This window comes from Nerophis lumbriciformis, linkage group LG34 (genome assembly GCF_033978685.3).
Source record: "Nerophis lumbriciformis linkage group LG34, RoL_Nlum_v2.1, whole genome shotgun sequence".
NCBI classification, from domain to species: Eukaryota; Metazoa; Chordata; class Actinopteri; order Syngnathiformes; family Syngnathidae; genus Nerophis; species Nerophis lumbriciformis.
This window is the reverse complement of record NC_084581.2, coordinates 10,476,406-10,502,500: the sequence shown is the minus strand read 5'-3', so window position 1 is coordinate 10,502,500 and position 26,095 is coordinate 10,476,406. Positions and strand designations below refer to the sequence as shown.

The window sequence follows — 26,095 nt, the reverse complement described above, 5'->3', positions numbered from 1 at the left end:
TTCTCTAGTGACTCAAAGCGCTTTACGTAGTGAAACTCATTATCTAAGTTACATTTAAACCAGTGCGGGTGGCACTGGGAGCAGGTGGGTAAAGGATCCTGCCCAAAGACACAACGGCAGTGCTGGAGCCTATCCCAGCTGCACACGGTTATTCTAATTAGATTGTCCATGTTGAATTCACGGCGTGTAGATAGACGTTTTGTAAACGGAAAGATAGCTACTAGCTTAGTGGATATCCATGTTTTTAAACAAATGACTGTAATGTTCTGAGGTAGGTTATTGTGGTCTCCAGGCAAGTAATTTCCTTCCTCCAATTTGTCTTTAATACAGCCAGTATGTGGGGTTTCTGACTATCCTCACAGATACGTGGCTTGTGTGCATGATATTTATTTGATATCCTGCTATGTGTAAAATTCTTAAGCCTTTGTTGCATTTAAAGACCTATCTATCTACCTACCTACCTACCATTTATTTGGCTACTCATCAATAGCAGTTAGCAATGCCAGCATGCCTCAGCCCTCAATGGGTCGTCACAGTGCCGTGTGGAGGTCATCCTGCTTTTATCAGCTATTAGCGTTTGTCACGTCAGGTGAGCGGATTAGGGCACCTACGTGGAAAGAGAGGCAGGAGAGGCTTCTGCTTTTCTTAATCTGCATCTGCTGTCGCACCGCACTCGCGCAGATCATGTCCACTTTTTGAATCGTCCTCGCCGTTTCTCTCAGGATGGACCTGGGCAAGGCCAAGCTACTGCGGAGCGGCGTCAACGCACTGCATCAGGCCATCCACCCTGTGCACGGCATCGCCTGGACCGATGGCAAGCAGGTGTGCCTGACGGCGCTCTACTTTGTTCACGGCGAGGTCAAGTTTGGTGACACCAACGTGATCGGACAGTTCGAGCACGTCCTGGGGCTTTTCTGGGGCCCGCTGTGCTGCCCGGACTCGCCCGCCCTGCTGGCCGTGCAGCACAAGAAGCACGTCAGTGTCTGGCAGATGCAGCTCAGTGCTCTGGAACACAACAAGCTGCTATGCACTCAGACCTGCGAGATGAGCGAGCCTTTCCCGCTGCTCCCTCAGGGCTGTGTCTGGCATCCCAAACTAGACATCTTGTCCCTGCTGACTAAGAGGGACGCCTCAGTACTGTTTTCCGTGAGGGTGGACAACAGGAGGACCAAGGCAAACATCAAAGGGAGCGGACTGATCCACTGCGCTTGTTGGACTAAAGATGGCACCCGGCTGGTGGTGGCTATCGGCAGAGAGCTTCACTCCTACATCTGGAACGACATCCACAAGAGCCTGGTGGCCTGCTCCTTCTGCCCCATCTTTGACGTGGGGGGCTACATCTGTGCCATGGAGGCCACAGGGGACTCTCAGGTTGCGGTGGCGACAGAGCTGCCTTTGGAAAAACTATGCGGGTTGAGCGCCGGCATGGCCTTTGAGGTGCCGCCTGAGGCAGACCCCTTGCAGAGGCAGACTCTGGAAAATGACCTCTCGTTGGACTCAAGGAGACGGTCCTTTGACTCAGAAAGGTCCCATGCGGCCAGCACGAGCCCTCTGGACATAACTCACCTGCTCGCCAAGCACCGCTGCTCAGACCCGAGCCCCCTTATTCACCTTCGTCGCAAGGATGTAGTAACAGGCTCCGGCCAGGACTCCTCGCACCTGGTCTTAATCACATACGAACGGAAGGTGACCACCACCCGCAAAGTCAGCATCCCCGGGATCCTGGTGCCGGATATCGTGGCTTTTGACCCGCGGGCTTCCACTGTGGCTGTTGCGTCCAACACCTGCAACATGGTGCTGGTATACTGCATCACGCCATCTGCCATGCCCAACATCCAGCAGATCTCCCTGCAGGCCAACGACAGGCCCAAGGGGGTGTGCTTCCTCAGCGACAAGGTTCTGCTGTTGATGGTTGGCCGCCAGAAGTCCATGGACCCCGCCTTCCTCCCGTCCTCCAACACGGAAAAATACATCCTTCGCCTTTTAGCCAAAGAGTTGATGTACGACGGGGACAGTGTCTTCTCACCAGACCCCTCCCCTGTCAACCCGGGGTCACCCTCTAGTTTCTCCCGGATTAGAAGGCACTCAGAACACCTGTCCAAAGAGGACAGGGAACGCCCAGGGATAAAGGACTTGGTGCTGCCGGGCGCAGGTGTTGTACGTTCACCCGGAAGCAGACGCCGACTGGTGGAGGAGGTGAGGAGCAACGAGGCCAGCCCCGTAACCAGCTCTGTGGACTTTTCCTCCTCGGAGAGAACGCCGTCCAGCACCTCATCCTCTGTCACGGTCGAGAACTTTGACGCCGACCACGTCAGCCGCATGGCCAGCCTAGCGGTGGCCGGCCAGGCCTGCAGGGACTCGGTCCGGGCCCCGTCGCCTCGCCTGGAACCGGAGGCGGTGCTGGCTCCGTCAACGCCCATGCACGGGATGGCCAGTAGTACGGGGCGGGAGCGAGCGCTGGAGCAGCTCGTCTTCAACATGGAGCGGCTGTTTGCACGCTTTGCGGAAGTGCAGCATTGCCTGAGCGAGATCCGGGACTATGCGCAAAACGGAAAGAAGGTCCAGACCGTCTACCCCAGCGCTGGAGAGCCCCCTCACATCAATGTCACATGTCAGGTACGTTTAGATCTAAAACCATTTCCTTGATAGTGTGACTGTTTTGAGCAGCTACTTTGATGTCCTTCTGAGACTTCACTACTGAGCTGTGACAAGCTTTATTATCGCCCCACTGCTTAGTACTGTTTGGTGTTATATTTAATACAGAGTAAGGCTGCAACTAACAACTGTTTAGATAGTCACCTAGTCATCGATTATCTTAACGATTAGTCGACTAATTGATTTATGAAGGATAAACCTATTCAGCCTATTTAGCCATCTGCTTTTAAATTCAGCTTGAAATATGTTTAGGAAAAAAAGGCTAACTAATAAAGATGACTAATTCATTCATAAATATTTATCTATACTGTAACTGTGTTGCTCATTAGGCTCTTGCAAAAAACAAAAACACTAATCAACTTTTGTCCATTCAAAAGCAAGGACTGACCAAGTACCGACCAATACAATGCATATTTTTAATGAAAACAAAGGACAGTAAAAATAGCAGCAATTAAAACAAACACCAAAATTATCTAACTTGCTCAACAAGAAGCAAGCATTTTGTGATGATGTGTACACAGTTATGTGGTTGGTTATTGATTAACTCCTGGTATTTTTAGCAATCGAATATACTTGATTGATTCTGAATATTGTAACTATCTAATAGATTGTATATTTATTATTGTATGATATCGGTACCTTGTGTGTGTGTGTGTGTGTGTGTGTGTGTTAGGGCTGGACGATTATGGCAAAAATAATAATCACAATTATTTTGATATTTTAATTGCAATTAATTACACGATTATTCATTAATTTGAAAACAGGAGTATCTATTGTACCAACAAAAATCAACTTTAAATAAAGTTTAACAAAAAAACCTGGATATAAATTAGTAGCAAATAAACCACAACAAATACAATAATAGAATAAGAAATTTAAATAACAATAGTGACATGATCTGTCACGACAGATGTGTGCATTTTGTGTCAAATAAAGCTTAATTAAATGTTTAATTACATGCAAAAATCCTCACAGTTATTGGTGCAATACATCTTTGGACAATTTTAGGTATTTTAGATTAAAGCATAATAATTGTGTAAATGTATCAATGAGTGCTTTAAGCACAGTAGGCTGGTCTATGGTCCTTTTTTTAAACCTTTATTTTGTAGTCAGACCTGATGTGGCGCACAGTGCTATTATTTTGAAGGGGCGGAGTGTGCTGTGCTGCTCTAAAGAGCGAGCCTCTCAGTATGTCGCCACTGTTTGTAGATTAATGTAACATCGATGATGTCATTCTCACCAAAACAAGCAGATGAGATGTGTTGTAGGTGTATGGAATGTTCCTGCGTTTTGTTTCGAAAATCAAACAAAGTTCCATTGGACAATAAAATATAAAACACACTTTAGAGAGTAAAAAACTGGAAAATACACATCAGAAAGTAAATAAAAATACGCATAAGGAAGAAAACTTATGAGAAAATATGCATTAGAAAGTTTTTAAAAAAGTGAAAAAACACATTAGAAAGTAAAAAAAATATATATTACAAACTCTAACTGTAAACATATTAATAATGGATGAAAAAACCGCTATGATATGAAAAGGGGTAAGATTAAATAAGCTCTGCTTCTTCCTACTCCTTTTCAGACACGCTATAATAAAAACAACTGTAAATTTGTGATGCATTACACGTAATTGTATTGTATGTATGTTTGAAATAAACTGGGGCCAATTTAGTGTTGCCAATCAACCTATCCCCAGGTGCATGTCTTCAGAGGTGGGAGGAAGCCGGAGTACCCGGAGGTTTCCCGGATATTATTTTGCGTTTATCAGCAGATTCAGTTTTATTGGCCAATGATGTGTCTCTGTCCACTGTTACATCAACCCAGAAATCATATGTCTTACTTCTTCTATTGATTTTAGTGATGATTGATTATGCATATTAGTGCTGTGTCAAATAAAAAATTGCAACCATGTTGAGATCGCAAACTTCTAGTAGACATGCTCTTTTTTTCACTCATTCGCTCCTCATCTGTTTCATCGTCACAAGCGCCGGAATTTGCATGCATGTTGCGCGGCCCATTAATATCTTTTTTCCGATAATTATATTTTCGTAATCACGAGAAGCCATAATCGAAATTAAAATTAGATTAATTTATCAGTGTGATTGACGTTTCTTTATCACACCTGAAGTTCCTGACAAACAAAACAAATTATAGCTAACTATCTTACCAATAGAGGGGTTTGGATTTTTTTACATTTCCCATTTTTCTCATTGCAGGTATCCATATTGAAGGGCGGAAGTTAGATTCCAAAAAGTGACTTGACTGAGGGCGGGGTCGTGAAACGCTAATTGTCACTGATAATTTATCCAGTTTTACTTATAATGCCGACAACGTGTGCCATTGTCAACTGCCACAATCGAGGTGGGAGAGATAAAACTAGCTTTTATCACATTCCTAAGTGTATTTCTGGACAAACGGAAGCGGCTGAAAAGAAGAGATAAGCGCGAAGGCGAACATGGATTGCTTCAATCAACCCAGATGTGACATGCTGACGATTTCGTGTTTGTTCGGATAATTTCAGGGAAAACATTTTGTAAGTAAAAAAATATCTAAAATAAATGACAGCAAAGCTTTGCATTAACTTTATGTTTTTGGTGGAATAACTTTGATAGTAGTTGTATTGATAAAAAAAAATAGTACTCACTTCTCTCATCCAGACTGGAGCCTCCACAGTAAAAAACTGAAGCATCATGAGAACATCATTCTCCCAATCCTGCCTTACAGTCACAGTTGCTGAGATGACATTAGACTGGTTATCCGTGATTATCCAGGGTGTCAAACTTGGTTGGTTGGTTTCTGAGAGTCCATGACTCTAGCCTTGACAACACAATGTCCACTGGGTTTACACAGATAAACACAAACGTCACGAACCCACCCACAAACAAAGCAGTCATAACTTTCTAAACTCTTATAATTTTAAAAGTCCTTGAAAGTGTAAAATGGGCTCGGTCGAACAATTAAGTAGTCTCATACAAATTCCGAGTATAAGAACATCGGGGAAGATGTCGTGGTCTCTGCTCCACTCAGACTTGTCGATCTTGTACGGATCCTTGCATCCAAGTACAGCTGTTTGCTCCTTATAATGACGAAGGCACTTCTTATCTAATTACTCACAGTATTTCTCCATCGTATCACTGCCGGTGCAATGTTATTTTCCACTGAATAGTTCGGAAATATTACATGTAGCGCTATCGTGAACGATTACGCTGACCCCCTTCAGCAATGCACTCCCGAGAAAAATCAGAACCCCTCTATTTGAGATCGCATTCTCCAGATGTATGACGTCATGTCAAGAGTAGGGCTGCAACTAACGATTAATTTGATAATCGATTAATCTGTCCATTATTACTTCAATTAATCGATTAATAATCGGATAAAAGAGACAAACTATATTTCTATCCTTTCCAGTATTTTATTGAAAAAAAGCATACTGGCACCATACTTATTTTGATTATTGTTTCTCAGCTTTTTGTACATGTTGCAGTTTATAAATAAAGGTTTATTTAAAAAAATTTTTTTTTTAAAAACAACAACAGAAATTGCCTCTGCGCATAGCATAGATCCAACGAATCGATGACTAAATTAATCGACAACTATTTTTATAATCGAATTTAATCGATTAGTTGTTGCAGCCCTAGTCAAGAGTGTAAGAGATGTGCTGCCATAAAAACACTAGTTTTGCTTTTCAAAATAAGTTAAGGTATTTGTCTTTAACAATCCCGGGCTCTGGATCTTTCTCTGTGGAGTTTGCATGTCCTCCCCGTGACTACGTGGGTTCCCTCCGGGTACTCTGGCTTCCTCCCACTTCTAAAGACATGCACCTGCGGATAAGTTGATTGGCAACACTAAATTGGCCCTAGTGTGTGAATGTGAGTGTGAATGTTGTCTGTCTATCTGTGTTGGCCCTGCGATGAGGTGGCGACTTGTCCAGGGTGTACCCCGCCTTCTGCCCGATTGTAGCTGAGATAGGCTCCAGCGCCCCCCGCGACCCCAAAGGGAATAAGCGGTAGAAAATGGATGGATGGAAGATTAAGGTGAAATATTGCCACACTTTACATGTTTTCACCTATGATGTTGTTGCGTGGGTCCGCGCTCACGCTCCTCTGTGCGGAAAACTAGTGATGACGTCACCGACTATTTAATATGACCAAATTTCGTTGTCGATATTTGTCGACAACATTGACAAATTGTTGCACCGCAAACATAGATTAGTCTTTCAATTGTTTTTGGTCGCAGAACATATAATTTTTTTTAGGATTGTGTTCACAAGTTTAAAAAACAATTGACTCAGTACGTGTCCATTCACTAAATAAGTCCGATTTCTCAAATAGTTCGAGTCATCCTACAACCCATGGATACACCTTAATCTACCGTATTTTCTACCGTAAGTTTGGTTATTAGGAAGAACCAAACTTATTCCTAATGTAAGGAATACCTTTGGTTAGGGTTACCCACCTCAAAGCAATTTTATTTGGTACATGGTATAATGATAAGTTTGACCAGTAGATGGCAGTCAAACATAAGAGATAAGTGTAGGCTGCACCGTTTGATGTGCGTCAACATTTATTATTATTATTATTATTAAACAAGTATTATTATGATGTGTGTGTATAAGGTAAGACATATTATCTGGCGTTTTGTTTCGCAATATTATGCAAAAGAAACTTTTCTTACCTTCTAGTACCTGGTGATCTGTATTTGGGATCTGCATAAATCCTGAAAGATTGCGCGCGTCCGCCTTTGTAGTTCGTGCCGACACCGTAGTCGGTAAGATTCTTCTTTTTCTCTATCTTCTTCTTATGGGACATTAATCCTCCGCTGTTGCCATTTCTAATATAAAGTAGTGTAAAGTTCTTACTTATATCTGTCAGTAAACTCGCCATGAAAGCGCTACAACATAGCAGTGTAGTGAGTTTACATTATTCACCCTAGGAACTTTAGTTTTTAGAGTTCCGGTCGGACGTTTTTTCACGGGACACATTTCCGGTGTTGCTGTTTCCAGATGAGAAGATGCTGCTCCGTTATTGATTTAAGTAAAGTCTGAATGTCATTAAAACAGTTAGCTCCATCTTTTGACACTTCTTCCACTCCCGTCCTTGCACGCTACACCGCTACAACAAAGATGATGACAAGAAGACGCTGCCGAAGGTGAGCCATGTAAATAAGACCGCCCACAAAACGGTGCATCCGGAAGCGACTGTCAGAAAGCGGCTTGAAGATGATCTGTAAAACATCATCTATGCAACATTTTGACCAAAGAACCACCATTACATGTTATGTAGACCACAAGGAAGTGTTTTCATTTAAGAAAAAAATTATACTAATATGACTCCTTTAATGCGCCTTGTAATCCGATGCACCTTATATATGAAAACACTCCTTCTGTCAATTTATTGAATAAACTTCGAGACATTCCCAAGTTTTCTTTCCATTCTGCATCCAAAAATCCCTTTAGAACAACTCTCTCAGTCTCTCCCACCAGTCTTTGCTTCAAAGCCGCATCCTCCAATCCAGCAACTCCAAGACCTTTTTGGTAGTAGTGTCATGTTCGTAGCGCAATCTAAGATCATTTCTTGATGCTGTCTGCTATTTAACATCAGCAAAGCCATTAGAGACGTAATATTTGTCATCTGTGCCAGTATTACAGCGGACATCAAGCACAAGAACTGGGCTTTAGGGGGGGAGATATCTTGATTTGGTGTGACGTCATAGGTCAACCGTAAAAGCAACGCATTTATCCGCAATAAAATCAATGAAGCGCCCCCTGTGTACAGGAGGCACACGGCGTATGACCAACAGTCGCATTAGAGAGAGTGCATGGACACTGGGACTTCACACGTAGGTGTGAAAATACAAATATTTAAGAAATCAGACTCGTTTAGTGCATGGAAATGTAGTGCTTGATGCCCCATTGGTTACATTGTGGTCAATTGTTTAGTTTGGGTTCTTGCCCTGGGCTTCACGGTGGCAGAGGGGTTAGTGCATCTGCCTCACAATACGAAGGTCCTGAGTAGTCTTGGGTTCAATCCCGGGCTCGGGATCTTTCTGTGTGGAGTTTGCATGTTCTCCCCGTGACTGCGTGGGTTCCCTCCGGGTACTCCGGCTTCCTCCCACTTCCAAAGACATGCACCTGGGGATAAGTTGATTGGCAACACTAAATTGGCCCTAGTGTGTGGATGTGAGTGTGAATGTTGTCTGTCTATCTGTGTTGGCCCTGCGATGAGGTGGCGACTTGTCCAGGGTGTACCCCGCCTTCCGCCCGATTGTAGCTGAGATAGGCTCCAGCGCCCCCCGCGACCCCAAAGGGAATAAGCGGTAGAAAATGGATGGATGGATGGTTCTTGCCCTGTCCGACTATTTTGTCCTCCAAAGAGCCTGGTGGGCGTGGCAAGCATATGCTAATGTTTTCTTATTAGCCTGTGGGGCAGCTACAATTAAGCCCCTGCGAACGCTGCCTAGCAACAAGTGGCTGCTCGCTAACATTGTGTTCCAGGAAGTAGTGCCTGCTACACTCTAATGTATTGTTCATTTTGTCGCGTCCTTTGCAGAAGCAGCTGTCAGAGAATGTGTTCATCGACGAGCGGCGGCCGGTGCTGCTGTGCGACGGCAAGTTGAGTCTTTCCGCCTTGCAGGAGCTCTTCAACCTCAGCATCGTGGAGATGGTGCACGGTGCGTTTGCACATTGTCAGTTTGATTTCGCTGGTTTGTTGAGCATGAGATGACCGTGTTGTCGTCACACGCTGCGGCTATAATTGGAAGTGATTAACGGCTAAGATGTGCTAAGCGTATTAGCACGTGTCAGCAACAGGCTTAGCCACTGCCTCCATCTTTTGTTTTTTTAGGCCCCGTGTGGATCGTCCTGGTGGCGGACGCAGACGGCTTCGTACCTCTGACGTTCAAATCCAAAGAGGAGCTCACGATTCGCAACGGCAAGCGTAAATCTACCCTGCGCACTCCCGAGACCTCCTGCCCTTCCAGTCCGGCCCCCAGCCAAACCCCCAACATGGTGACGGCGGAGGCCTCCACGTAGCGTCTTCACAGACCTCCCAGGACAACGTAGAGGCTTGCAAAAGGCTGCCTCACAACCCGCAGGACATTTGCATAGTTTGCCAATAAAGCAGCTTTAACTAACAATTGTATTTGTGTCTTTGTAAAACAGTGCAGCGGTGAAACCAAAACTTGACATCCAAAATTCAAATTCTGAAGATAATAGGGCTCAGAACTTTAAAAATAATTCGTAAAAAATACATTGAATCAACTAAAAAAGTAAAACTACTCATCCTTTAAGGACAAAGGAGAGAAAACAGGAGTGTGTTTGCAGCACTACATTGCCCCCTAACGTCTTCTTGTAGGTACTGCTGGAATGAGAGGTTCATCCATCTATCCATTTTCCACCGCTTATTCCCTTCGGGGTCGCGGGGGGCGCTGGAGCTTATCTCAGCTACAATCGGGCGGAAGGCGGGATACACCCTGGACAAGTCGCCATCTCCTCGCAGGGCCAACACAGATAGACAGACAACATTCACACTCACATTCACACACTAGGGCCAATTTAGTGTTGCCAATCAACCTATCCCCAGGTGCATGTCTTTGGAGGTGGGAGGAAGCCGGAGTACCCGGAGGGAACCCACGCAGTCACGGGGAGAACATGTAAACTCCACACAGAAAGATCCCGAGGCCGGGATTGAACTCACGACTACTCAGGACCTTCGTATTGTGAGGCAGACGCACTAACCCCTCTGCCACTGTGCTGCCTGGAATGAAAGGTTGTAAAAGTATATTTTCCATGAACTGTAATTGCTATTTATTGAAGTGTGTTAGTCTTTCTGGACTGAGCCGCCTTTGTCACATTCATTTCAATGTCCTGCTCTGTGGTTATCATCACACTTTTCATCCTTCAGATTAAGGCACGACATCAGAGTGGCACACAAATTCAGTTTACAGCATTTTCGCAACAGATTCCTAAAAAACAGCAGCGCGCTCATGTCGATTATAGGACCTTTGACTACCGTTTTTTTTGCAGTTGGTCATTAAATATAGCAGAATAGTCCAGGCTTTCACATAGAAAATCCTCAAAAACAGCATAGCACTCCTGTGATATAGAGGATCTTTGACTAGCATTTGTTTGCCGATGGTCCTTAGAAACAGCACATCACACCTGTCATATAGAGGATCTTTGACTAGCATTTGTTTGCCGATGGTCCTTAGAAACAGCACATCACACCTGTCATATAGCGGATCTTTGACCAGCATTATTTGTAGTAGGTGCTCAAAAATAGCAGAATGGTCTTGTCATATAGAGGCTCTTTTAACGAATTTTTGCAGAAAGTCCTTAATAGCATCAAAGTGTTCCTGTTGTATAGAAAACATTTGACTGCATGGCATTTTTTTGCTGTTGGCCATCAAAAATGTCAGAGTGGTCTTGTTACATAGAGGATCTGTCACCATTTTTTTTTGCTGTAAGTCCTATAGCAAAGCACTCCTGTCAAATAGAGGATCTTTGACCAGCGTTTTTAGCCATTGGTCCTCACAAATACCAGAGTGGTCTTGTAATCGGGAATATTTTGACTGTTTTTTGCAGTAAGTCTTTTAAAACAGCAGAGCGCTCCTGTCGCATAGAGGATCTTTGACTACTGTCTTTTGTAGTATAGTTGGTAAAAACAGCAGTGCCCTGCTGGGATGCTCACTGTTTTGCGTAAATATTTTGTTTTAGGTTCCACTTTATGAACACACTCCAAAATAAACATTTAACACAGACGGAATAAAAAAACAGAACAATTTACAGATGAAGGACGAATTTATTGCGGGGACATCAGATTAAAAAAAACGTTTCATCCTAATACTCCATCCAAGTATATCACGTTCACGATTGTCTCAAAATCTCCCGATGTCCAAACTATATTCTAATGTTTTAAAAAGACAAAAACCTTCTGATTGCACCAATGTCCCTTTTTGAGCAGAAGTAAGGAGGGAAACTCTTGGGGGTAATATCACATCCTACCACTAGAGAGAGCAGTACACATGGATGTAGTGTAGCTTCCAGGCGCTGCAGGAGAGCACAACTATCTTTAAATTAAAAAAAAATATACAGTATGTCTTTTTATTGTTGCTTTCTTTACACGCCTGCTGTAAAACCCACTCCCTCCTCTTAGTGTGTCATCATAAATAAATAATGTTGTTGAGCTAAACACAGCAAGGAAACCCTGATATACATTCGTTTGCATAAATTATCTTATTTACGCCTGGATGATATACAGCACATGTGAGAATTCAAACAAAAAATGTTTAGTAAAAAAATTTTCTCAGTGTAACATACACTAATGAGGTAAATTTCCCAGCAGGCAGCGCTGGAATAGGTCCACTTCGTCACGTCACATCAAGCCCAGGTCGTCTCCTATTCTGGAGCTGCTGCTTTGTTTCCTGTAGGAATATAATCAATAAATAATGATCATTATTTGTTATCACTAAAATGATATTATTAGTAATAAGTTATTTACCGCAGCTCATCCAGCTGGAGTTTATTCCTCAGCCGCACCTCCTCCGTGATGGGGTACAGGAGCAGGATCAATAGGCCCGTGATGATGAAAGCCACGGGGACGCCGCCGATGAGCAGTTTGAGGGTGTAAACCACCGGGGCCGGCTGCTTGCACGCACGTGTGTTGTAACCAGCGAATCTGTGCCACACATCTCATTTAAGCACTAAATAAAGTACAACATATATAACTTTTGGCAAACCCACCACAAACCGTACGACTTTTAGGATCATTTTTATTTAATGTTTTTGTACGTCTTCTGTTGTTTTTTTAATATTCAACATTATGTTGTTCCCGATACTGTCATTACCTAAAACAAATTCAGTTACAGGCTAGCTAAAACAAAATGAGTCGTGAATGTGTAATTTACTTAATTCAATTTTTAAAAACATCAACATTTTAGTACAGCTCTGTATTAAAAAAGCACAATTGAAGTAATTTAAAGACTAGCTCAAAGTATGCTTGCATTACGACCAAGTTGGGCAGTTACACACCAGATCAGGCAAAAAAAAAAGCTTGCATTCACTTTGTCATGTGAATTACTGCCCCCTGCAGGCCTGGAGTAGAACTGTACCACTCAGGCGCAAGTAAGACAGACAACTGTGTAATTACACCATATTGCCAAAAGTATTTGGCCACCTGCCTTGACTCACATATGAACTTGAAGTGCCATCTCATTCCTGACCCATAAGGTTGAATATGATGTCGGTCCACCTTTTGCAGCTATTACAGCTTCAACTCTTCTGGGAAGGCTGTCCACAAGGTTGCAGAGTGTGTTTATAGGAATTTTCCACCATTTTTCCAAAGGCACATTGGTAAGGTCACACACTGATGTTGGTCGAGAAGGCCTGGCTCTCAGTCTCCGTTCTAATTCATCCCAAAGGTGTTCTATCGGGTTCAGGTCAGGACTCTGTGCAGGCCAGTCAAGTTCATCCACACCAGACTTCGTCATCCATGTCTTTATGGACCTTGCTTTGTGCACTGGTGCACAGTCATGTTGGAAGAGGAAGTTGCCCGCTCCAAACTGTCCCCAAAAGGTTGGGAGCATGGAATTGTCCAAAATGTTTTAGTATACTGGAGCATTCAAAGTTTATTTCACTGGAACTAAGGGGCCAAGCCTAAGTCCTAAAAAACAACCCCACACCATAATTCCTCCTCCACCAAATTTCACACATGGCACAATGCAGTCCGAAATGTACCGTTCTCCTGGCAACCTCCAAACCCAGACTCGTCCATCAGATTGCCAGTGGCGATGGGCTTTACACCACTGCATCTGACGCTTTGCATTGGACTTGGTGATGTATGGCTTAGATGCAGCTGCTCGGCCATGGAAACCCATTCTATGAAGCTCTCTGCGTACTGTACGTGGGCGAATTGGAAGGTCACATGAAATTTGGAGCTGTGTAGCAACTGACTGTGCAGAAAGTGGGCGACCTCTTTGCACTATGCGCTTCAGCATCCGCTGACCCCTCTCTGTCAGTTTACATGGCCTACCACTTGGTGGCTGAGTTGATGTTGTTCCCAAACTCTTCAATTTTCTTATAATAAAGCCAACAGTTGACTTTGGAATATTTAGGAGCGAGGAAATTTGACGACTGGATTTGTTGCACAGATGGCATCCTATGACAGTTCCACGCCGGAAATCACTGAGCTCCTGAGAGCGGCCCATTCTTTCACAAATGTTTGTAGAAACAGTCTCCATGCCTAGGTGCTTGATTTTATACACCTGTGGCCGGGCCAAGTGATTAGGACACCTGATTCTCATCATTTGGATGGGTGGCCAAATACTTTTGGCAATATAGTGTATCTCTAATGCATTTGTCAATAAAGTTTGTGACTTACTCCAAGCACAGCGTGGACACGCCCAGGGAGATGGCGGCTGCAAACTTGGTGAAGAATACGTAGAAGGAGTAGAAGATGGCCTCGTGACCTTTGTAGTACGGGTTGGCCAGACGGAAGTCGTCCACCACATCCGGCAGCATGGACCTGAAGTCAAGTCAACTCTTTTTATTATTATGACTGCCATCATCAGTTGGCGCCCAACATGGTGACAAGGGTTAAAAATAAGTGCACTCGTGTGTGTGCGTGCGTGCGTGCATGTGCGTGTGTGTGTTTTTAAAGGTTTTTGAAGTCACTGACCAGGGCAGCAGGAGCGAGGCGGCCACGCTGAGTCCTGATGACACGGCCACAATGTACGCCACCACCACGTTGGGGATGAACACCAGCATCATAATGAAGGGCATGATCCCCTGGAGACAAGACAAGGTGAAAGGTCAAATAGAAGCTACCATTATAAGGAAATAGGATGCAGTGTTTCCACTCGTATGCAAGCACAGTTCAACTTGGCTTGTAAAATACAAAAAACACAAAAACAGAATACTTACTGTGATGCCACAAAAAGCTGCTGTCTTCTTGCCAAACCTCTGCAGGAACCACTGCCACAGCGGGATGCTGATCACTGCAGACACCTGATTCGCAAACACACAACAAGCAATTATTAAAATACATCTACAATCTAAGAGCCATTACTATATGATGCTGCAACACAATAAACAACAAGAAGATATAAACCAGTATGAGCAAAACAAAAAAAAAACACAATAAAATATATACAAGTGTACACTGCAAAAAAGAGCTAAGATAAAAAGACTAGATTTGACAAAAACAAATACGAAAAACGAGTGAAATTAACTAGCTGCATGGACAAATAATTTTACTTCATAAGACATCCGAAATTAAGATTTGTATTTTTACAAATAAGCAAAAATTTTAAGATAGAAATAAGTATCATATTATGAAAAGAAACATCATACAACTTGCAATTCTTAAATGAAGCATCCTTGAGACGTTGCAGCATCTTTAAACAAGATTTTCTATGTGGAGAAAACCCGAAATACATTATTTGAATAGTTATTTTCTCAATTTTTTACACATTTAAACTAAAATAGAAATATATAATTATTCATGCTAAAAGGAAGATTAGTTAAGGACTAAAAATATGTAAATAGCTTTTAAAACGGGGGAAATTTTCTAGAAATACAATTTTAAATCTTGGTTAGCAAGTGGCAAATAATTTGCAGTGTAGCAACAACAAGAAACATAAGAAAAGACCACACGATTGACTGTGAGAGACAAGTAAAAACTATAAGATGCAAAAGTAACAACTATTACATATATAAATAAATGTAAGATAAAAAAAAGTAACAACTCTAATATGTAAAAGTATACAATTGTCACCACTATAATATATATACATCATATATATATGTAACAATTAGATACAAAAGCAACAACTAATATATATATATATATATATATATATATATATATACATACATATGTATTATGTATAAAAGTAGCAACTATAAGATACAAAAGCAATAACTATAAGGCAAAAAAGATAAATAGTAAACAACTACCGGTATATGATTGATAATAAGATGAACAAGCAACAACTATTAGATAAATAAATAACAACGAGAAGATACAAAAAACAAACTATAACTTTAAAAAAACAAAGATACAAAAGATAAAACTATAAGATTGGCTATAAGACAGACAAGTTCCAACTATGAGATTAATTTTGTTGTATATTAGTTTTGAGTTACGTCTCCTGATTGAGAAGGCACTTTGCACACAATTGATACAAGATTCATGATTAGGTCATGAATAATGTAATTATTCTGGTTGATGTAACATATTTAACAGCAGCAGGCCAGAACTCACAAACTCTGCCAGGGGTTACAAATATATTTATACAATATCATTATTTGTAATCCAAGGGCGCCAAAGAGTATGTTGTTATTCTTTTTTTTTGTTTTTTGTGGGGGGATGTTAAACCTGTGCCGAGACTCAATGAATAACTTGACAGAAGCTGTCAGCTCACCAGGATGGTCACCACGATGTTGTGGAAGTGCTCCCTCAGGTCGGCGCCGTAGGTGCAGAAGAGGACAAAGTTGTTCTGCACCAGCTGCACAGAGACGACACAGTCAGGACGCGGGAGACAATGATGGTGAAATGGAAGCCGTGTAGCCATGTGATTGCCTGGACTTGCACTAAAGTGATCCTCTCTCATTGATCTGCTGACTTAGCAAATGTCCGTTTGATGTGCTCCGCTTACCTGGATGGCCACCAGGATGAAGAGGAAGGCTGCCGTCAGGATCAGGTAGGGCCCGTGTCTCATCACCATGATAAAGCCCTGGTGGAACGGAATCTGTTTTTCTGTATTTGAGGTGTACAGATCTGGAATGACATCAAGAAACAGACATCACCTTTTGAAAATGATGGATCAACCAGCAGAGGATGTACTGGGGTTCTTCCAAGCAAGCCTTTATGGACCTTGCTGTCTGCATACCTTTGTCCACAATGTCTTGAATTAGGGGCACAAAGAAGTCTGTCCCATTACTTTTGTCCATATAGCATAGTACGTAGACGTCAACAATGGCACCAACTAAACAACAAGAGCCGTATTGATGTGTCTTTCAAGGTGACAACATTCAAATGCTTCAACACTGGCCACCAACGACTGCTGATCAACCCCTTCCATAAATCAAGAAAATGTCCTCCTATTTGTTGAACAATCCAGCTTGAAGCTAACAATTCTCTGTAATGTTGGCATGAATGGAAAGTAGCTAAACTAGGAAGGTCTGCAGGACTAGAATAACTGCTGGGGATATATGATGGAATCACCAGACTTGGAAGATGTTCCTTCAGTTGTTTGATAAGCAGATAACAGACATGACACAACATATAGTCACTACAAATGTCAACTTTCTGGCTTTAAGAAACACTACAGTAAATCAAGAATATAAATTGTGGTGAGAGTTGAATTTTTAGATCAACCAGAGTGAAAATAAATACTCAATTCTGAGTAAAACAATTATAGAATCACGCTGTAAATTTTAATTTCCAAAGATAACACCAGCTTCAGATTACATTTGTTCATTAGTCTGCAGTTAAAAAGCAGTGTCCACACCTTGGACAACTGTTGCACCATGTGAATTGACATGAATCATGGCTCCAACACGAGATATGTCAATTGAACCAAAGGAGAGGATTATCAAACGTCTTCAAGAAGGTAAATCATCACTTAGTGATGCAAATGATGTGGATTGTCCACAGTCAGCTGTGTCTAAAATCTGGGCCAAGAACAAACAGCATGGGAAGGTTGTAAAAGGCAAGCATACTAGTAGACCAGGGAAAACTTCAAAGCATCAAGACAGAAAACTGTCTTGAAAACTGAAAATGCACAGCGAAACAAATTAAGAACAAATGGGCGGAAACTGGAGTCACCGTCTGAGACCAAACTGAGAGAAACCGCCTAAAGGAAGTGGGATTTAAATACAGAAAATCAAAACAAAACCCGTCATTAACAGCTAAACAGAAAAAAAAACAAGGTTCCAATGGGCTAAGGAAAAGCACTCGTGGACTATGGATGACTGGATGAAAGTCATACTCTGTGATGAATCATGAATATCCATTGGGCAAGGTAGAGTAGAATAGAATTGAATAAAATCATACTTGAGAGCATGACAAAAAATACAGGTGGCGAATCTGTTAGATGCAGTTAAAATACAAGACAAACAATAAATACCATGTTCAAAATAAAGTTGATCATGTAATTTTTGTTTGATGCCATTCTAATGAGATTTTAGAAGACGACTGCCTGAAGAAAAGATGCACATTTCTGGTCATTGATGATACGTATGTCAGGTAATGGCACTGGGAGGATGGCTGTCAGTACATCTTCAATAAATGCACAAGTTTACATGAACATTTTGGACTCTTTTCTTATTCCATTAATCCATTTTTCAGGACGACATTGCATCTTGCAACAGAGCAAAAACTGCAATAATGTCCCTTAAAGAAAGATACACAATGTCAACGTCATGGCCTGCAAATATTATGGATCCTTAATCCAATTGAAAATCTGTGGTGAAAAATAGGAAAATGGTCCATGAAAGCCTCCAACCTGCAAAGCTGATCTGACAGCAGCAATCAGAGAAAGTTGGAGCAAGATTGATGAAGAGTATCGTTTGTCACTCATTAAGTCCAAGCCTCAGAGACAGCTAGTTGTTATAAAAGCCAGAGGTGGTGCAACAAAGTACTAGCGGTGTGTTTTTTGTTTGTTTGTTTTTCAAGATCCCATATTTTTTTCACTCTGCTTGATCTGAGAATAAAAATGTTACTGACGTCCACAATTTATTTTCTAGATTTATTTTAGTGTTTCTTAAAGCCAGAAATTAGCCATTTGAAATGACCAGAGTTTTGTGTCATGTTTGTTATCTTTTTTTTCTACAAAATCAAACAACGGAATGAACGTCCTCCAAGTTTGGTGATTTCATCAGTTTTGCTTAAGGTTGTAGTAGTACTGTATTTGTGCCGTCCCCACAATAATAAGCATTTTAAATAATACCTTCCAGGTGCATAAAGGGATCTTGTTTTGATGGCAGAATAGTTGCTTGTTTATCAGAAAGACAAAAAAACTAAATGTTATATTCACACTAGAGATGCGCGGTTTGCGGGCACAACCGCGGAGTCTGCGGATTATCCGCGGATCGGGCGGATGAAATTTAAAAAAATAAGATTTTATCCGCGCGCGGGTCGGGTCGGGCGGATTAATTAGATTTTTTTATTTTTATTTTTTTTTTTTTTTTTTTTTTTTTGCGGGTGGCAGTTAAAACAATTCGGAAATATATATACATAGTTAAATGTTGTTACCCACATACGAAAAACGAGCAGGCACCTGCTGCATATGCCACAACAGAAGAAAAAAAAAGAAAAGAGATGGACACTTTTACGGAGCGGAGAAGGTACGCCTCGCCGGGGTCCGGGACCGATGCCCCTTCCCCCGAGAAGGCCCCACCGGGAGCCGTAGCTGAGGCGATCCGCGAGAAGGGCCCGAAGCACGTCCAGGGTCACTACCGCGCCCACCGCACCGACACCCCGCCTCGTCCGCCTTCGCCGCGGCCGGCGTCACGCGCAGTAGGTAAGCAGCTTACCTGCCCGCCACCCCCGTGGCCGGGGGCTCGTAACATGGGTCACTCCGCGCGCTCCGCCCGCGCAGCTTACCTGCCCGCCACCCCTGTTGCCGGGGGCGCGTAACAGGGGTCACTCCGCGCGCAGTGCGCACACGAAAGGGGTGGGGCTCACCCTGGTTTATATAGAGAGCAGGACGGTGGCCATGGAAGTCGGAACCCGCTAAGGAGTGTGTAACAACCCACCTGCCGAATCAACTAGCCCTGAAAATGGATGGCGCTGGAGCGTGGGCCCATACCTGGCCGTCGCCGGCAGCGAGACGCGCTTGAAGGTGCGCTCAGCGCGGCTCCCATATGATTGCGCACTGGTGTGCGTCTGGGTCGTGACAGCGTGGCACGCGAAAGTCTGTGCTGCATTGGATCAGTCTCCTTTCTTTAACAGGCAAAAGCTTTATAACCTCACCATACCTGCCAACTTTTGAAATCAGAAAAACCTAGTAGCCAGGGTCCAAGGGCCGCAGGCCCCGGTAGGTCCAGGACAAAGTCCTGGTGGAGGGTTCAGGGCTTCGCCCCCCGACGCAAAATGATTATTAGCATTCAGACAGGTTAAAATGTTGCTAAAACCATCACTTTTCTATCAGTCACAGTGACTTTTCAAAACAAAAATATTACAGCAAAAATCATATGGGTTGATTGGCATGTTTATTCTGTAAGCTAACTTCAATAGTTTGAAATTATTTTGACAGTTAATGCCAGTTATCCTGTCAATCTTTCACAAGACTTCAATTTGTTAATTGAAAGTATAAACAGTATAAACACTTTTTACAGTAAACAAATGGTAAAACAGTACTAAACAATTCCATAAAAAAAAAAATTGGTGTCATTATTAACTTTCTGTCTAAGCTTGTATAATCTACTGCCTTGTTCAATTGTAAAAAATATTCTGTGCCTAAAATTCACATTTATATCACAATTATCATACTGTAAACATGGTAAGCTAACTTCATTAAAATTAATAGTCCTGTCAATAGCATGGAATTACAATTCAAATGTAGTTTTTTTGTAAGCCTTTCAAAAGAATTCAAAATATGAAAAATTAATGAAAATTAATTTAAGCCATCAGACACTTGAAAAGTGGCACATCACATCTCTAATGTAATCATTTGAACTTTTCAACAGAAATAGCACTGCAAAAATATTAAGGACATACTTCTGTATTTTGGTAGTTATGCTGTCAACATTTAACAAGATTTCTTCAACTTGGACTTGAAAGCATAAATAGTATAAACACTTTTAACAGTATGTCGTGCTGTGAAATACAGCCGACAGGATTGCGCACCAAACACGAAGCAAGGCCAAAGCGCACGCGCGCATGGTGCAGGAGAACAAAGGACTTCTTTCATTTAAGGTTTGTGATAAACCATCAAACTCATTCGTTAAAAGGACTCTATAGTAATATAAAGCGAATTTTTCTGGACATTATCATGCAAGAAAAGTTTATTTTTGGGACCGCGATCACCGCGTAATGATTTTTAAAGGTTGCATTACAAACATTTAACTGTCCCATGTGATCAGCCAGTGCGATTGGAAATCCATGCTCAATTATTGCCTCCGTAAATAAAACTTCGGGCGGGTGCGGGCGGATGGCGGGCGGGTGCAGTTCTGATCAAACGTTACATCGGGTGGATGGCGGATGGTTGACGACTTTCTGACGCGGTTGCGGATGAAATAAATTGCCTATCCGCGCATCTCTAATTCACACCAAACTTTGCAGTGACGTGGCGAAGGAGCAACGAAAGAACTCATCATATTTCAATGTAAGTCCGTAAAAGGCGAAGATGGAAGAATGTATTTTTCCACTGTTTGCATGGGGGGCAAATAGGTGCAGTCAAGCACTTGGGAGTATTCACCCCACCTACAGGACTGGGGTGGAATAGCACATCATGTCTCACCGTCCTTCTCTTTGACTCCCAGGAACATGACGATGGTGCAGACGACAAAGATGCTCCCGATGACTCCGGCGGCGATCATGTAGACTTCTTTCTGCAAAGAGCAAAAAGACACATCATATAGTTTGTCTCTTTCTGATCTATTGAGACGTCTCGCGTGTTATTTTCCACCTGGCACGTGCAGAATAGCGAGCAAGCAGGAGGAAAACCTCAAGGAACATCCTAAAAATAGAAAACCTGCGCCGGCGACTCCTGCTCTGTTTGTTTGCTTCTTTTTCCGCCGTCGTTATTTACGCGGCATCAAACCCCGCCACGCTTGCCCAAACACCGACCAGCGACCGCGGGGCATCTGAGGTGACGGCGGCGCCCCTATGGGGTTGACCCAAATAGCTGCGGCACAAAACCAAAATCCTGCATGGGACATTTTGGACACTTGGCAGCCTTGATTATTCCCATCCTGTTACTTTTCCAGCCTGGAGAAGAAGACTAATGTCACAACACGACCAGTGCTCAAATGTTCCGGGTGGGATGCAATAGGCCCAGACAAGATCAAATCCCTCCACACTAAAGTTTTGAACCTAACTAGATTAAAGAATATATACATTATGCTCTGATTATAACCAGGGCATTTAATTAGCCAAAGCAAAAAGGAGCGTTAATTAGAAGAGAGGCTGTTATTTCCTCAATGTGAAAACATCCTGACAATTAGCATCCTTTGTAGTGGATGTTGTGTTTTGCATTACTTTTCTCACAAAATGTGTAATTCAGACAAAAGAAAATAGACCAAAAACAAATGTCCACTGTAGAGGAAGATCGATCGGCTATGAGAGATTTTTTTGAAGATGAAGCGCAGTTACTCTAATGCAGTGTTTTTCAATCACTGTATCTCACGGCACACTAGTGTGCTGTGAGATACAGTGAGATCCATCCATTTTCTACCGCTTATTCCCTTCGGGGTCGCGGGGGGCGCTGGAGCCTATCTCAGCTACAATCGGGCGGAAGGCGGGGTACACCCTGGACAAGTCGCCACCTCATCGCAGGGCCAACACAGATAGACAGACAACATTCACACTCACATTCACACACTAGGGCCAATTTAGTGTTGCCAATCAACCTATCCCCAGGTGCATGTCTTTGGAGGTGGGAGGAAGCCGGAGTACCCGGAGGGAACCCACGCAGTCACGGGGAGAACATGCAAACTCCACACAGAAAGATCCCGAGCCTGGTATTGAACCCCAGACTACTCAGCACCTTCGTATTGTGAGGCAGACGCACTAACCCCTCTTCCACCGTGCTGAGGGGTCTAAAAGTACAGAAAAATAGTAAAACCGAGATGTGGTTGAGAGGATGGATAGAGACAGCCTGCAGCAGGTCAAAAGTGTCGTATTGTTCTGCCAGTTTGGAAGTCATGGTCTCCTCATACTCCTCCCGGACCTTCTCTTCCGCAGCAGGTCTCCAAGGTGAACAGCCTCTGGCATGTTAGAATAAAACCAGTTATTATAATCCGCAATTAATGTGTTGTTGTTGAGTGTCGGTGCTGTCTAGAGCTCGGCAGAGTAACCGTCTTATTCTCTTCCATATCAGTAAGTGGCAGCCGGTAGATAATTGCTTTGTAGATGTCGGGAACACGTTGTGTGAGACGACGATGGTTTGTCGTATTCACAATATGCAGGCGACAGCGGGAGGCAGCGTGCAGGTAAAAAGGTGTCTTAATGCTTACACCAAAAGTAAACAAAAGGTGAGTGCCCCTAAGAAAAGGCATTGAAGCTTAGGGATGGTTATGCAAAACGAAACTAAAACTGAACTGGCTGCAAAGTAAACAAAAACAGAATGCTGGACGACAGCAAAGACTTACTGTGCGTGGAGCAGACGGCGTCCACAAAGTACAACCGTACATGACATGACAATCAACAATGTCCACACAAAGAAGGATAAAAACAACTTAAATAGTCTTGATTGCTAAAACAAAGCAGGTGCGGGGAATAGCGCTCAAAGGAAGACATGAAACTGCAACAGGAAAATATCAACAAAAGAGAAAAAGCCACCAAAATAGGAGCGCAAGACAAGAACTAAAACACTACACACAGGAAAACACCAAAAAACTCAAAATAAGTCACGGCGTGATGTGACAGGTCGTGACAGTACACCTACTTTGAGGCAAGAACTATAGTGATGCATGGTTGGTTATGGTTTAAGGTCATATCCAACAATTGCGACAACAACTTCTTATTGTCTACTGAGTTTCATTTTTTAATGATTTCTGCTAGTGGTGTGCCTCCGCATTTTTTCAATGAAAAAATGTGCCTTGGCTCAAAAAAGGTTGAAAAACACTGCCCTAGTGGAGCGGAGAAGAGAAAGCGAGAAGAAAAGACAACGTTTTTGTTAAACTGCCCAAAGTCTCAACCTCTACTCAGTGACATTGAATTTATGTGAACAACATGGTAAAAATTAGTCATTGCAAAATGCAGGTGGAAAGTGACACTTCTCATCACAAGTAGAAGCTTAGGTCCTTTAATGTGTGCAGCAAGTTGTCTGTTGTGGCCAGTGCCCTGTACTTTGCAGTGGTTTATTGGGGGAGCAGCACCAGCGAAAGGGACTCACACCGGATTGACAAACTATTGGCATGTAGTTTGAGGTGTTTGTGTCAGTGAGGGACAGGAGGACACTGGACAAACTGCTAGTCATCATGGACAATCCTGCCCACCCACTCCACCAGACAATTGAGGGACAGCAGAGTTCATACTCCAACAGGCTCCTTCAGCTTCCTTCCCACAGTGTTCGATTTAAGAACTCCTTCATTCCGCACTCCATCCAGCTGTATAATCACTCGCCATACAACAATAGATGATATCTGTCTATTACCTGAGCGCTTCTATGTTAGCTACCTCTCTTTGTTTATAATGTATATATTCTGCTGGATCTACTCTTTATTTTATGCTGCCCTTTTGTTGCTGCAGCTGTTACATATACTGTAATATTGTATATGGTAATTGGAATGTGTTATATATTGTATATATTATATATATTGTATAACAATATAATATAGTATAATAATATATTAGTATATATTATATACTGTACATATAATATGTAAATATTACATATATGTTATGTTTTATATTACTACTACGGTACATTATTAGTCTACTTGATACCTGCATTATCCTTTCCATCCTTTGTAACTGAGCTACTGTGTGGAACAATTTCCCTTGTGAATCAATAAAGTATAATAGTATAAAGTATAATAATAAGTCTAAGTTTGTGATACAAATACAGTGTATAAGACTAAATATGCGTAATGCCGCCAAGTTTGGTTGGTTGTTTGTTTGTGTGTGTGTTTCAGCTGAATATTCAGAGAATTGTGGAATTAAGTCAAAGGTCTTGTTGGTACATTAAGTTTTAACAACCTTCCTAAGAACTTTCCTCAATGTTTTGCATATGGCAGCCATGTTAAAAACTATTCACAACCAGTGTTGGGTTAGTTACTGAAAACCAGTAACTAGTTACAGTTACTAGTTACTTTATTTCAAAAGTAACTCAGTTATTAACTGAGTTACTTACACCAAAAAGTAATGCGTTATTTTGAAAAGTAACTATTGAGTTACTTCTTTTTCTTTTCTTTTTTTTAAGGCTCGCATTAATGCCCTTTTAGCCTTAATTTCAGTACTGTTATTGCACTGGAGAATAATACAATGTGTTGATCAACTTGACATGCTTTTGCATCACTAAACTCTGCTAAGCAATGTGCTCTACATACAACACACAAAGACAAAGATATGTTTCAAAGGGCCAATTTGTTTCGGGCCAGAACAAATTGACAAAACTATTTTAAATAGCTGCAGAAGTCTAGAATGAAAGAGTATATAAGATAATTGACAGAGTGTGTGTACCTTCAGTGCTGAATGATGAGCAGAGGCAGAGTTTGGAGTGCCTTCTTTTGCTTGCTTTCCATTTTTATGTACTCACTGTCCACTGTGTCCAGGAACTTGGAAAATGTTTTCGTGTCATTTGCCGTTTGACGCCCGCTGTCATGCTAATTAGCTGCCTGAAAGCGGGTGACTCCACTGTAGAAATAGCCTGTATGTCTTCTAGCACCGTCGCTGCAATGGTTCTATCAATGTTGTCCTGGCTAGCAGTCCCTTCGTTAAAATCCAGCCGCTGTTGTGGCTGTTGCTCCACGACCACCACTTCAGGTGGAGGTGGAGGTGAAGTGGCATCGGAGTCTGTGTCTCTCTTTACTAGCTTCGTCGAAGCATGTTGCTTTTGTAGCTGTTTCAGCAGATTTGAATTGCTGTTTTGGGCAGTAGATAGGATCTTCGATCAAAGACACAACTTACATTTAACTAAAATTGTCTTTTCTTTGTGCCCGACAAAAGAAAAGTAATGAGAATATCTCCATATTAAGAAACTCGACTTCGGCTCCGCCCCCCCGCCCCACACAGCGCCTCTTCTCTTCTCTTCCTTGTGACACAGGAAGATTCAGAAGGATGACACCGCAGCTCTTCAATAAAACACACTCAGATCTTCTCAGTTTCTAGCCGATACTATATAAAAACTAACGTAAAATAACGCAGTAACGCATCATGTAGCAACGGTAACTGAGTTACTGAATATAAAAAATAACTCGTTAGACTACTTGTTACCGCCGACAACTTTGTAACGCGTTCGTCCCAACACTGTTCACAACACATTGAATTGACTCAATTTCAAAGCAAGAAACCATTCTGGTTTTCAGGGAAACTTTTAAGGATTTCTTCCATCAATTGCATTTGACCAAAAAAACAATGAGGACGGGAAAAACCCAAAAATGTGCAGCACAGGAGACACTGAATCTCACTTGGCAGCTAAGCTATCACTTTTCCACCCTGAAGAAAGACTAACATTCCCAACGAGTGAACTTGAGGTTCCTTCAAAGGTTCCGGCTGGGGTAAAAATAGGCTAATGACTTCCAGGCCGGCCGAGGAGACCCTCTATTGAG

The 26,095-nt window shown here is 42.4% G+C and overlaps 2 protein-coding genes across 4 annotated transcripts in view; one reads left to right on the top strand and one right to left on the bottom strand.

Moving 5' to 3' along the window:
* wdcp (WD repeat and coiled coil containing) overlaps positions 1 to 9,782 on the top strand; it is a 10,062-nt gene extending 280 nt beyond the window's left edge. The window contains exons 2-4 of one of the 2 annotated variants that reach the window (XM_061929425.1): positions 723 to 2,616; positions 9,207 to 9,327; positions 9,501 to 9,782. In XM_061929425.1, the coding sequence (XP_061785409.1) occupies positions 724 to 2,616; positions 9,207 to 9,327; positions 9,501 to 9,688 (2,202 nt within the window). In that variant the 5' untranslated portion in view covers position 723 and the 3' untranslated portion in view covers positions 9,689 to 9,782. Of the gene's footprint in view, positions 1 to 722; positions 2,617 to 4,874; positions 8,608 to 9,206; positions 9,328 to 9,500 lie in introns of those variants that run through there. The other variant, XM_061929426.1, reaches the window with a different exon arrangement.
* A 1,654-nt stretch (positions 9,783 to 11,436) lies between these two features.
* mfsd2b (MFSD2 lysolipid transporter B, sphingolipid) overlaps positions 11,437 to 26,095 on the bottom strand; it is a 61,463-nt gene continuing 46,804 nt past the window's right edge. For both annotated transcript variants that reach the window (XM_061929428.1, XM_061929427.1), the window contains exons 8-15: positions 21,121 to 21,211; positions 16,312 to 16,433; positions 16,078 to 16,161; positions 14,576 to 14,659; positions 14,331 to 14,440; positions 14,034 to 14,177; positions 12,156 to 12,332; positions 11,437 to 12,078 (exon numbers count right to left, since the gene is read on the bottom strand). In XM_061929428.1, coding sequence (XP_061785412.1) covers positions 12,030 to 12,078; positions 12,156 to 12,332; positions 14,034 to 14,177; positions 14,331 to 14,440; positions 14,576 to 14,659; positions 16,078 to 16,161; positions 16,312 to 16,433; positions 21,121 to 21,211 — 861 coding nt within the window. In that variant the 3' untranslated portion in view covers positions 11,437 to 12,029. The remainder of the gene's footprint in view (positions 12,079 to 12,155; positions 12,333 to 14,033; positions 14,178 to 14,330; positions 14,441 to 14,575; positions 14,660 to 16,077; positions 16,162 to 16,311; positions 16,434 to 21,120; positions 21,212 to 26,095) is intronic.